A 13146-nucleotide genomic window follows, 5' to 3' on the forward strand; every position below is an offset into this window, starting at 1 on the left:
TTTATTTACATATAATAATCTTAATCCTCCACTCGATATAAAGAAATGTAATTATTAACAAACTTGTATAGCTATACTAGTATGTAAGCAAACAAAAAATGTGTTTATAAGTTACAAATATCTATGTTTTCTTTACAGAATATATATTTTTGAAACTTAGCGAATAGTTAAATATTTCATGCCCAATTCTTTCTGTTAACATAACATAATGTTTGTACAATTTGTTTTTCTATGGAAACAAAATGATCGCGTTCAAAAATCAACTCAGAAAAAAATTGGAAACATAATTCAGTACTTTTGAACTGCTTAGCGATCAACGTGTTAAAATTAAATCTTTTGAATCTGTGATAACGATTACAAAAGGTAACACTTTTTAAGTCAATTGAATTGCACTATCTTTCGTCTTCTTACTCTTTTTCTTAACAGTCTTAACTTTCATGATAGTCTTTCCAGCCTTTCCCTTGATGGGTATAGTTTTTTCCTTTAACGATTTCATTTGTAACTTCATTTCAGTTTTTGATAATTTCTTATTTTTTATACTCCCCACTCTAAGCTTGCTGTTCTTTTTAACTTTGGTAGAGGTTTGAATTGCCGTACCGGATCTTACACAAGATCCGGGTAGCTTGTACTAGGCTGCAACTTTAACTTTTTTCTTCCTTTTCTTCTTCTTCTTATCGTGATGAAGTTCTTGTTTTTTGGCTATACAAAAACGGCAGTACCAATCCTCGTTGTCAGCTGGTGGTACTTGCATACCGACACACACCCTAAATGATTAAACATGTGTTAAATTGTAATGTAATTTATTAAGGTGTCAATATCAAATTGTATGGCCACTCAAGATTATTGATTGATTCAATGGAGGTGTTTGAAAGGTAACAATCTATGCAGTGATGCTCTGTCATTGTATTTTTGAATTATAATCTTAACAGAAAGAAACTGGATACAAATGTCACTCATGTATATTAAGAAAATAGCTTTAAGTAATTAGTTAATGATACGTATAAACTGTGGTGTATTATAGAATTTAATATTATGGGATATTCCTTCTTCCATAATATAAAAAAAAAGGTCAAATATTCATACTTCCAACAGTACATTAAATGTGTATCCCAATATGGATTTTATAAATATTTTATATTTAGAAAAATTACAAAATAGTGATATAAAATTTTTATTTCTGCTTCACTTACCAATGATACCATGCGTCACAGTCATCACAACCAACCATAGGTGATCCATCATCCTGGTTGCCGCAACCAGGACATATCCACACTTGACGACCACCTTGATCCTGAAAGACTCATATCACGATAAAAACACAATATATGTTGCTTTTACCATATTTATAGATAACCCAACCCATCTTTTGTATTATGAAGTGTGCGAATTATAAAACTGTATTGAATAGTTTAAAATACAAGTAATCCATTATTAAGAACTGTATAGTTTGTTTTATCTTCAAGGAACAGAGTTGATAAAAAATATATTTGTAGATATATTGAATATATCAGCAATTTACAAGATGATTCATAAATATATGAAAATATAAAATGATATATAAGAGCAATTGTATATAAAACATTGGAAATAGATCTAATAGATGAAAAATGATTGTGAATATGCAAGTATGTGAAACATTTACAAAATTTATCATGACTCAGGAATGATGATTAAGTGACACAAAATAAAATCTGTCTTGAGTTAAATGATCATTGATGATTGCATTCATTACAAAGTCAAGCGTACATAATATATCATAAACACACATGTTGTTATGAGAATGTGACTAAGAACATGAATACTAGGAAGGGATTAGCATATATTATTCAAGAATTATGGCTTTGACTTGCGGTAGTTAAACAAATTTTCACTTGGCTCACAAACTATGAACATTTTGTAACATAGTGTTACTCAACGAGGTACTTATCATTACCTCTGGCAAAGACCAAGTTCACAGAACCAAGATTAATTATTTTTTTTGAAAAAGTATTTACGTTTTTTAATTTTACACGTTTCATTATATAAAATATTTAAATAAAGTATTATATAGCATGTATACTCAATACAAATGCGCTTGAACATAACTTATTCTTGTATACTATAAATTGGCTACTCTGAAATTTGTTGTTTCTAGAACTGGAATTACGAAAGTATATCTTATACATAAACTATAAAGATTATAAACGTAGCATGTGCAGAGCCCAAGTTCCTAACTCATTATATAAGAATAACTTTTTTTGAAACTAAGAAGATATGTTCTAAGTTTAAATGTAATAATCTGGTATAGTATTATACCATAATTTTGCTAATTAGAAAATAGTATTTTGTTTAAAATACTCTAATACATCAGTGTCACTGACTGGAATATTTGGAGATAATGTATCTTCGACAATTAAATTAATGTTATGTGAATAGCAGCTGCAGTGGATATAGATACCGAAACAATCAATACATTAACTTCAATTTCGAAGTATCAGCAATTCATATTTTATCCCTAGTATTAACATTTAATAATGACAGGTCATGTGACATCATTCAAAGTAGTGCCTAGAGATAATATACATATTACAATGCGTTTCTGGCTGATATTATCAATAGTCACATTAATATAAGGAACACAGTAGTCATTTGTTTATGAACTTAAAATGTCGAAATACCTAGACACGTTATTCCAATTTAAGGAATTAGTCAACAAACCGAATTATTCAATTTGAATTATTAATTTACATTTATACTTAAACGTATTAAATCTTTATACATTTCAAACACATAATTTATATTATTCTGAATGTACACAACTCAGTAAAATTAGAAATATGCACATAATATGACAATATCTCTTTGATGTAGAATTTATTAAAATTTATGCTGTTAGAAAACAACATATAAAACACTGTGTATTAAAAATTTCAACTACATCTATATTAGGTGTATTAAGTTTGTATATAATTACACAAGCTATAAATGTTATTAAGGATATAGATTTGTGCATATCTCGAAAGAATTCAGTTGAAGATTAGATTCCGAAAGTTAAAATTGAAAAGTGCCTAAAGGGTCACATTAACTCAGGCAAAAGCTGCAAACAACGCAGGAATCCAAATATCTCTATAACTTGGAGCAGGTGAAAAATAGATTACATTATCATTGTACAAAGAATACCTAATGACTTCTTTAGTATGGGAATGTACTCACCACAGTAGTGGTTGGTGTTGCGGGCAGCACGATCCTGCCGTTTTCTTTGTCTTCTTTAGCATCGTCCTTTTTAAGAGCTGGATCTGCTTTCGTCTCTGTGCCGTTAAAACCGTCCGTTATATTCCTAACTGTTTCGCATGCTTTGTTTAATGACAACATGCAAATTGCATGCAATCAATCAATTCTTCATTATTTTGCTGACTGTTTATTACCTCCCTTTCTGTACTATAATGGTACTTTACCAGCGATTGTTCTTTTTCTTAATTTATTACTCGTTTAAATTCAATTTTGCTAATGTTATTGCACTAAACGAAGACAGTTATCATTACTGTTAACTTTTTTTTTCACAAACAAGCTTAGATCACATTAGGATAAATAGTAGTTCTGAATATGCATATCCTTTTACCAATGAGTATACATTTAATGCACAGTTTTAACACACGAGGTAATCTCATGAACAAAATATAAATACAAAATGTGAAATAGAATTTTTTTGTTTAAAATTTAAGTTTCGAGAAATATAAAATTAAAAAATCCATCATATATGTGTGATCCAAAACTTGTCTGGCTAATGTGTCTGTCTGTTACTTGCTATTTCTCCTTGTACGAAACACTGATAATACAGTATTGCATCAATTAGCTCTTACATTAAATATTTATATTAAATCATTACAGCAAACAGATAATATCATATTCGATAGATTGCTTGAAACACATTAATAAACATAGAAATAGTAATTCAATAAATATATAGAATTAATTTGCTCATAAGTGAAACCTTATGCGAGCAAAAAGTTATTTTACTTATTTAATTTTTTTGTTGGATAAAGAAACACTCTCTATTTATACCCTGAATATACACCTAACTTAAGCCTATAATTATCTTTCACAATATAAATATCACTTTAAAAGTAAGTTGCGTCAATCGTTTGTGCTTCATTATTAAAATAGTATTTAATAAAAGTTAACATATAAAACATTTCAGTAAGCATAACTTTACACAATAACGACGTGGTCCTCTACTTATACTTGATACACTGATGCAAATAAGTAATAAATCGTCACAAAAGTTTATGTGAATTAGCCTGTTCGCAACCATGTAATACAGCAAAGTAACAAACTTATAAACAGAATATAGTGAGATTGTGATATAAAAATAGGGACAACACGATATGTAATCTAGAATAATATAAATAAATATAAATCAGCTACCAATACTACCAAAATTAAGTTACGTCCTGCAAAGAAGAGTACAATTTTAATAAAAAAAAAAAAAAACTGAAAGAATGTGGTACCTAATCAAAGGTACTTGCCTTTACCATCTCAAGAGAAATAGTATTATGTCACTGGCTGTAAAAATTTTACAAGTGTCCTATACTTATAATATACTACTACTTTTTTATTGTATTGTGTAATGTTTTATAAAGTATTTAGTTCTGAACGTAAAGCGGAATTTTTTCTTATAGCTCTAGTTGCTCATAGTCTTGCTCATTGATGTTTTAATGCGATATCCTCTTAAAAATCTCTAAAAATTCAGTTCATTAGAATCATTGCATAATTAGTTCTATTTGTATTAATCGTTACATTTGTCCCCGGTTAAACATGCTACACGAAGGGCCAATCTGACATCTTATAACAGAGAAAGGTAACTATTCCCATTCCCAGGAATTACCGATCAAACTCAGCTCAGTGCAAACGCAGGCAATGAGATTGAGTGAATGTACTGGAAGCAAACGAAATAATCTCACTTTCCATTATACGTACTTTTATCGATATATTAGAAGTCTGTGCGACATTCTATACCTGTGGCCAAAATGACAGTACAACTGAATTTGTTTGTGATTCCTAATTGAAAATCAAATTAAAAGTATAAAATGAAGTTTCTTTAGAACATTTTGTACTAGACAAAATTGATAGAATTTTGATAACTGATAAAAATTAATAAAATCGTCTGTATATTATTAAAAAGTTCTGAGCTGAAAAAAGTGTTATAAAGCAAAGTTTATTGACAAAGAAGCTTTAATAAGGAAGCAACTGCAGTCAGTTATTCTAGAATCTTCGTATTTTTTTGTATAATATCACACAGTTCTTTACTCATTACGAAAAAACGTAACAATGTTTTTGCAAGGAAATCATTAGTTTCAGGGATATGTCAACTTGAAGTTTGGAATAAATTTAAATATAATTATTTTTAATAAAGGTAAATACGAAAAAAAATAAATGACAGAATGTTTATAATACAGATGTAAACATTGAAACATATTTTTTACAGCATTATAATGAATAAAATGCGACACATAGCTAATAATGTATATATCAGTGTTTTTTCTTACAACACATTTTAGAATATGTAGCATTAACTACTAAGTGCATGCTTGCAAATACAATAAAGGTATTTGTAACTGTAATTATATGAGTACACTTAAGAATTTACACACAAGTATGCTGTAAGATGCAGTTACTACGAAGATCTCTCAAACTACTAGTTTCCTTGTGAAAGCATTCTAGTATATTTTCGTAGCGAATGGAGCTATATAGTAAACATAAAGTATTAGAGAATATAGGGTCAACAGATATATAAATAGTATCAAAATTGAGTAATAGTATAAAATTACTTAATTTTGATATGTGACAAATTTTCTAGTTCAGAATGTTTCATTGATAGTGCCGATGTTATTAGTATGTTCCACCCAAATTGCACATAATATCTTTTTATAGAAGCATCTACTAACTATGAAAAACAATTTCGTCAATATTCTTCAATATCTAATAATATTAGCTATCACACTTTAAATTGACCACCTTCTGTAAATTATGTAACTCTCCAGAAACAGAAATCCTAATTGTTTGTTTTTACAGATGTAAAAAGTGGTTGAAACAAAAGTTGCATAATTTTATATGACATGTGAGCTGGCATGATAGTTTCTTGGAAAAGTTATCCGTTTTTGCGTAATCAAAGTCTAAGAGATTCTATTAAACAGTACATACAAGTCTCCTACAATATTGAAAATTCTTTTAAGATATATTCAAACATATATGGTATGTATACTAAGTTGATATTAGTGCATGATCTTGATGAAAATATATATGTGTTTCAAATAAAAAAAAGAGTCGAAACAGGTAATACTGAAAGCCCCTAATTTGAACATTTATTGTAATTTGTGATATATTCAACTATATATGTCGTGGGATTTGCCATAAATACATCTAATATCGTGTAAAGAATTGATGATTTCTTTAAAAATGTTGGTGACCGTTTATATCTTGAAAACAGATTTTCGAATCATGGATAACATACTACGCAACTATTACATATGAAAATGTATTTCTTCTACTAAGGTACTCTGTGTAAGTACTCATGCAAACTAATTTTGCATTTGGCAAACTTTTGCAACAACAAAATTGATTGTATTAAAAAAAAATAAAATTTCCATGATTCTTTTTCTGTTTTCTCATCGTAATTTGAATACTTCTTCTTAAAATTATACTAATTATATTCAGTTTCATTATTCTTCTCTTCTAAAAAAAGAACAATTTTTAAGCACCTTAAAATATACTGTAAGTGCATTTGCATTGCAAGAGAAAATATCAAGGAAAGAAGAGAAAGTTTAAGACCCAATTAAATAGTAGTGTAATATAAGAAAGATCTTAGAACTTGGTTTCTTGAAATTAATGACGTTTATGGTGTATACGTTCATCGTGTAAACGTTAGCATTTCATAATATTACAAAACAATACGACAAAAGCTGTCTCCAAAATATCTGGAGCAAGTAAGTTCTGAGACTTCTTTCAACGTCAAGAAATCCACCTGATTAACTTGATAGAAGTGCTAAAATTCGAAATTATTAAGTAGTAGATTTGTAATTACAACACGAAATACATAACAACTCTAATGTAGGCTATGAAATTGTTCTACAAATATACTTTAGACAAACGTAACAATACAACAAAGCAGGCCAAATGAAAATTATACCGTCACCGCAAGTCATGAATGCATAGAAAATTAAAAATGAAATGTCGGGAAAATGGGAATTTTTGGATGTGGTAAACTTCAAATGGTATCGATGGGTTGAGTTAATTATTATAGTAAAAGTAATATCAAATATGTGATGATATCAGATACATAATATGCAAACAAAATCTTTCTTTCTATAATATTTATACCTTTTTTCCTTTTTATAAAAGATGTAATACTAACACTTTAAATATGGTCATAATAACGTAACCACGTAATGTTTTAAGCAAAGTAACTATAAATAATAAAAATATAGAAGTGACTGATTTGACTTTGACTAGATCTTATAATTTATGAAGGAAATAAAATAGGGTTGTCACCATAGCTTATTTTGTGAATCACTATGAAAATAAATTATTACTTCGATTAATTATAATTATAATATTAAGTAAATCTGTAAATTTTATAATGTTATGTAAAATTCAAAGTATACTGCTTCCACTACATTCTATGTGTCCTTATGAACTTGTTGAACCTCATTGAACGGGTTCTTTTTATCAGTTAAGCATTAATGGACTTGATTCTACAAAAATATGTTGAACCGTTGCAATAATATTTTACAGGCAAGAAATGCATTATTTAAGTGTATATAAGAATACTGAACCTTAATGCGGAACCTTGAAGTGCATTCGATTAAAGAAACTTTTAACCGATATACATTAACAAATACATGAATGAAATTTTCTTGTATGTTTGAATTATGAATTATAAACGAGAAAGATTATGCTGATACGTAATAAGAAAAAACGTTGAATCAGATCATTAAACTGATTTGTAAATTTGTTCCTTTGAAAATATTAAGCAGTGACATCCCCAAATGAATGGTTTCAAAATGAATTTTAGATCCTTCAATTACTGCTATGCAAGTATTCGGTAACATAATGTTTTTGTGTAATTTGAAATATAGTTTTACCATATAAAACGTACTTACAAAATAATACGGTGGTTGTTGTTGCGGCAGAGGAGTTGGGATCTTAGGAACAGGATCAAAGTGAGACGGAGGAGTTTCTCTCTGAGGTAAGGCTTTGAAGAGAGATTTCTTTGCTCGAGGAATTGTTGCGAGTGGCACACTAGTAAGACTGGCAGAGAAAGTATCTGTAGGAAGAGCAGGGCTTCCATCTAATATTCCCTCCTCTGTTTTCTTACTTGCCGACTTTTGCTTTGGCGGTCGCGTTACTAGTGCTGATATTTTCGCCAATTCTGGACTTGGCTCCCGTTTCGTCTCCTCCTCAGGCTTCTTCAATAATGTCTTTATTGTTCTATAACACATTTCCCTAATAATAACGTATGTGTTATTACACACAGTGAAATATATTAACGCATTGTTTACTTTATTTTATTCCATTATATGTAACTATTTAAATGCAGCTCAAAAAATTAAATATAAAGAACATTCAACAAGCAAAACAAGAGAAAATTAAACAGCGTTAATATGATACACTTATTTCTTTAAAAAATAATATAACCTTTACAATAACGATTAAATTACAAAAAGAAAACAGATAAACTTACATTTTTTTCATTGGAGTACTATCTGGTGTAGGTGGTCTTGGAGAAGCTGTTCCTAATTTCAATGTTATTTTAGGTACTGCTTCAGCATTTTTATCTTCTTTCTGTAACTACCGTTATTATGACATAAATCATAAATTACTAATTTCAGAATATTGGTTACAACGTAGAAATAATAAATGATGGTTCTTAACTATACCTCTTTTTCTTTTCGTTTGTCCTTTTTATCCTTTTTCTCCTTAACTTTTTCTACTTTTTCTTTCTTATCGACTTTTTCTTTCTTTTCTTTCACCTTCTCTGTTTTCTCTTTATGTTTTTCCTTCTTATCTTTTTTCTTCTTTAATTTGTCTTTCTTTTCCTTTTTATGTTCCTTTGATTTCTGTAATTTCAGTTTGTAAACAATACACGATTTTTAAGAACAATGTTAACAAAAAACTATTACGAATGCATAAAAAAACTTCCAAAACGTGTATCAAATTTTCAACCAATATAATTACCTGCACGAATTTGTGTTCAGAAAAATGTACATATATCACTTGTACTAACTGTTACTCATAAAATGAGAAGTGTATGACAAAATACAGATCATACTATTATAAGATAAAATTATTAACTTTATTACATAGAACAGTGTGAAGAATGCATTGAATTTTGATGTTTGTGTTACAAGAGATGAAACTGAAAGGTAGAGTGAAATAGAACAGTACCTTCTCATTTTTATCCAATTTTTCGTTTTTTGTGCCCTTTGAAGGCAATGACGGTACAATAGGTACTGGTGTTGGATACGTAACTGGTGCCGCAAGTGCAGATGATAAAGGCGGTGCAACGGTACTTGTGAGAACTGGTGTGGGTATCTCTTTGTCCTGCTTAACAATCTTCGGTTTTTCTTCCTTTTCTTTTTCCAATCTTTCATGTTTCGTTACTGGAGGCGTTATTTCAATGGGGGATGGTGCTGGAGGCTTTTCACGGTCAAGGGTTTTATTTTTCGATACATTGGGGAAGTCTTCAGTTTTCACAGGTAAATTTAAAAAACGAGGTGGTAAAGGTAAGTTTGGCATTGCTGGATGAGGACCGGGACCACCCCTTCCTAAAGGTAATGGAAATCTGGGAAACATAGGATGCGGTATTAAACCGGGGGCTGGTGGAAACGCCGAGAAAAAAGGGAAAGGAAGTGTAGGTGGAAAACTTGGCTCTTTGGAAAGTTGTGGTTCTGGTGCTTGTGGAGTTTTAGGTCGATCTAATATATCCACCTCTGCCGAGTCGTTGGAAAGCTTTGTCTGAAAAATTATAATAGCGTATCGATGATAAATGTTGTAGTCTTCTCGAAGCAATTAATGCTGCGTGCATGTTTGCGTATGTTGCAGTGCACTGGTGTTAATATCATATAACGCTTGTACACAAATAAATTTCAACTTACCTTTTTTGGACTGCCACAATGTTTTGGGCTTCTTGACTTTAATTCCTTCTTTTTGCTGATCTTTTCTTTTCTCTTCTTTTTATGATCCGTAGGTGTTGTCGGCATGTTTAGCTCTGGAGTTCTCGGAGTGCTTGGAGTTCCTGGCGGAGACATGTCATCGAACATATAAACATCTGATCCTGGACTTTGTAAATCAATTAATTCTCCTGCATCGGATTGAAGATGTACGTCTGGCGTGTGCGGAGCCTTTTTCTCCTCGTGCTTTATCTCAATATCATTACGAAGTGCTTGCTTATCGGTGTTTTCATCAATTATCAAACCTGGAGAACTCTCTCTTGAATCAAGCTCCTTGTACTTATGTTGTTCTGATGTATCTTTATCTTTATCCTCTCGTGGTTTCGAAATCTTCTTGAAAATGTTCAATTTTTGTTTATCTGGTTCTGATGGAAGTTTATCAATGTTCTCTTCCTTCCTTTCCACTGGTGGAGACCCACCAGTGAGGTCAATTATTTTTTCGGTCTTAGCCTTGGGTTCTGATTTTTTTGTTAATTTCGGACTACCAGTTGTCTTAGGTGACATTAATTTTGGAGTAGACGGTCTACTAGAAGAACCTTGTGCAGTGCTTTGTGATTTTCCACCACCCGGCTTTAAAGGTTTTAATTTGGCTAATTCTTTCATGCCAGCCAGTTTTTTAATTTTATTATCGTCTACCTTGTTCGGCTTAAATAATTCTTTCGCACGATTCTTTTTCTTGTTTTCTTTGTCTAGTTTACCATCTTCCAAACCTTTCTTTATGATCTTTTTCGGTTTCTTGTCATATTTCAGTTCAGGAGGTACCATTGGATAAGAACTAGGCTGCGGTGAATCTGAGCGAGTCTGATGTGGTGTTCTTGCTTCAGGCAGTTTGCCTTCTCGAGCAGGTGATAAAAAACCAGATGTGGTCATCATTACACTGTGAATTTCACGCAATGGTCTGCCTTCTTCTAATACTTTTACACGTTTTACTATAGGACTTTCAAATGACACAGGATCTCCAGGACGTTTAAAAACAACTTGTGGAGACATTCTATGAGGAGACATATTCATAGAATTATTAGCTGATGCTCCATTACTTGATGTCAAATCAGATGATCCATTCATTAAGTTTTCAGTTTTTTCTGTTATGTACTCTTCTGTAACATAACAATGTTTTTTGAAGTATAACAGTGTTAATATTATGTTATTCTGGAATCTTCTAGTAAGTAAGAATTGACAGGGATTGTTGTTTCTTTATTTATAGAATTTCAAACTTAATCATAACAGCAGTATATTTTTATCATTGGTTTTAAACTGCAAAGTGGGAAAATCATAAAGTGGACTTCTATTTATAGTTGTGATACTGCATAAGCTACTTATATACATATACGTATATACAGGGTGTCTCAGCTAACTTGATCACTTTGAATAATGAATTAAATGTATACTTTATGAAAAAAGGTTGAGGCGTCGAACTTAAACGGCATCAAGGGCCATATCTTATAAGGTACGTGTTCTTTTGTGGGTGGAGGCATTTCAGTGATTTCAAGGTCACTTTGATGTTTTTTAACGGAGTGACCTATTTTTTGTACTATAGATCGATAGAATATCAAATTCTGAGTAAAAATGTGTTGACCTTCATACGTCCTAAACCTAATAGTTAACGAGATATTTACAAAATAATCACTGTATTGAAGTTGAGGGGAATCAGTTCGAGCACCTATAGTTTGCAGATAATAAGTATGTATTAAAAATTATGTTATAAATATCTTGTTAGGACGTGTGAAGGTCAATAGATTTTTACTCAGAATTTGATAATTTATCGATCTATGGTATAAAAAATAGGTCATACTGTTAAAAAAAACATCAAGGTGACCTTGAAATCTCTGAAATGCCTCCACCCACAAAAAAAGCACATACCTTATAAGATGTGCCCCTTGATGCCATTTAAGTTCTCTGCTTCAAAATTTTGCATAAAGTGTACCATCAAGTCATTATTCATGGTGATCAAGTTAGCTGAGACACTCTGTAAATATATTAGTGTCCTCAATGTCATTATATTTCTTTGTGTAAACGTTCTTATAATAATCAAATTGAATGGTATTTGTGTTTAAAAAGAATAAAAGTAATATAAGAATGTGAATTCAAATGACCCTGAATGAATAATTTACTTTAACAAGAGTGCAACTGCAAGTATATGCTCATGAAGTACCATACCTTCAGTACCAGGATACATAGCTGGTAAATGTTCATGTACGTGCACTGGTCTTGTTACAACTTCTCGACTTCCAGGTTTAAGAAAATTTAAATGATTTTCACGTCGAATTGGAAATTTAGGTACTGCTATAGGGTATGGCACGGAATCTACATTTTTAATATACTCTGCCAATTCTTGTACATCAATATTCATATGCTGAAAGGCTAAACCCATGTCATCAAGATTTGCTTCGGTCCTTCCCACTGAAACAATATTAATAGTGTATACATTAAAATAAAACAAACCAAATTTGTTATTCTTTATACTTATATCAAACTGTTCAACATTTTGATCAAAACTTTATATTACTTACAAATTTCTGCATACTGATGCGTTAGTTTTGCAAGTCGTAAAATGTATTCTTGCATAAGATCCACCATAAATTCTAATGGCGTAGAATTAATCGAATGCCATCCAATTGTTTGACAAATTTGTGCGACGACCATTTTTAAAACACTTCTACTATATTCTGTTGACATTTTCAACTACAACAAAAATAGAACATTTCTATTGGCAATGAAAGTAATCAAATGTGTTTGTATAAAAACTCAAAAGAATTTGATTATCATATTTTACAGGTTGATTACATACCTGTTTGCAAATGTTGTGACATAAAATTGATACCAATTTAATGGATTACTTTTACCACATGATATGTAACGAATTGTGAAATGTAAAATTTCGATTTTACTTACCAATGAAAAAAAAGAATTGTACAAAGGGTTTTTAGTTTTTCAGCTT

General features: G+C 30.5%; 1 protein-coding gene across 5 annotated transcripts; it reads right to left on the reverse strand.

Moving 5' to 3' along the window:
- Positions 1–453: 453 nt before the first annotated feature.
- Positions 454–13146, reverse strand: LOC107195067 (transcription initiation factor TFIID subunit 3). Of its 5 annotated transcripts, XM_015584868.1 has the most exons (11): positions 13101–13146; positions 12719–12890; positions 12366–12608; positions 10134–11305; positions 9424–9993; positions 8916–9095; positions 8720–8820; positions 8354–8481; positions 3193–3287; positions 1191–1291; positions 454–764 (listed from the first exon to the last, which is right to left on the reverse strand). In XM_015584868.1, the coding sequence occupies exons 2-11, from the start codon at positions 12882–12884 to the stop codon at positions 629–631; spliced, it is 2892 nt and encodes a 963-aa protein (XP_015440354.1). In that variant the 5' UTR covers positions 12885–12890; positions 13101–13146; the 3' UTR covers positions 454–628. The 5 variants fall into 5 exon arrangements, with proteins under 5 accessions (XP_015440354.1, XP_015440325.1, XP_015440346.1 ...); XM_015584839.1 differs by lacking the exon at positions 3193–3287 and having other exon boundaries at positions 8139–8481; positions 13101–13145; XM_015584860.1 differs by lacking the exon at positions 3193–3287 and having other exon boundaries at positions 8139–8466; positions 13101–13144.

The sequence above is a fragment of the Dufourea novaeangliae genome, unplaced genomic scaffold, assembly GCF_001272555.1.
Source record: "Dufourea novaeangliae isolate 0120121106 unplaced genomic scaffold, ASM127255v1 scaffold18, whole genome shotgun sequence".
In the NCBI taxonomy this organism is placed as follows: Eukaryota; Metazoa; Arthropoda; class Insecta; order Hymenoptera; family Halictidae; genus Dufourea; species Dufourea novaeangliae.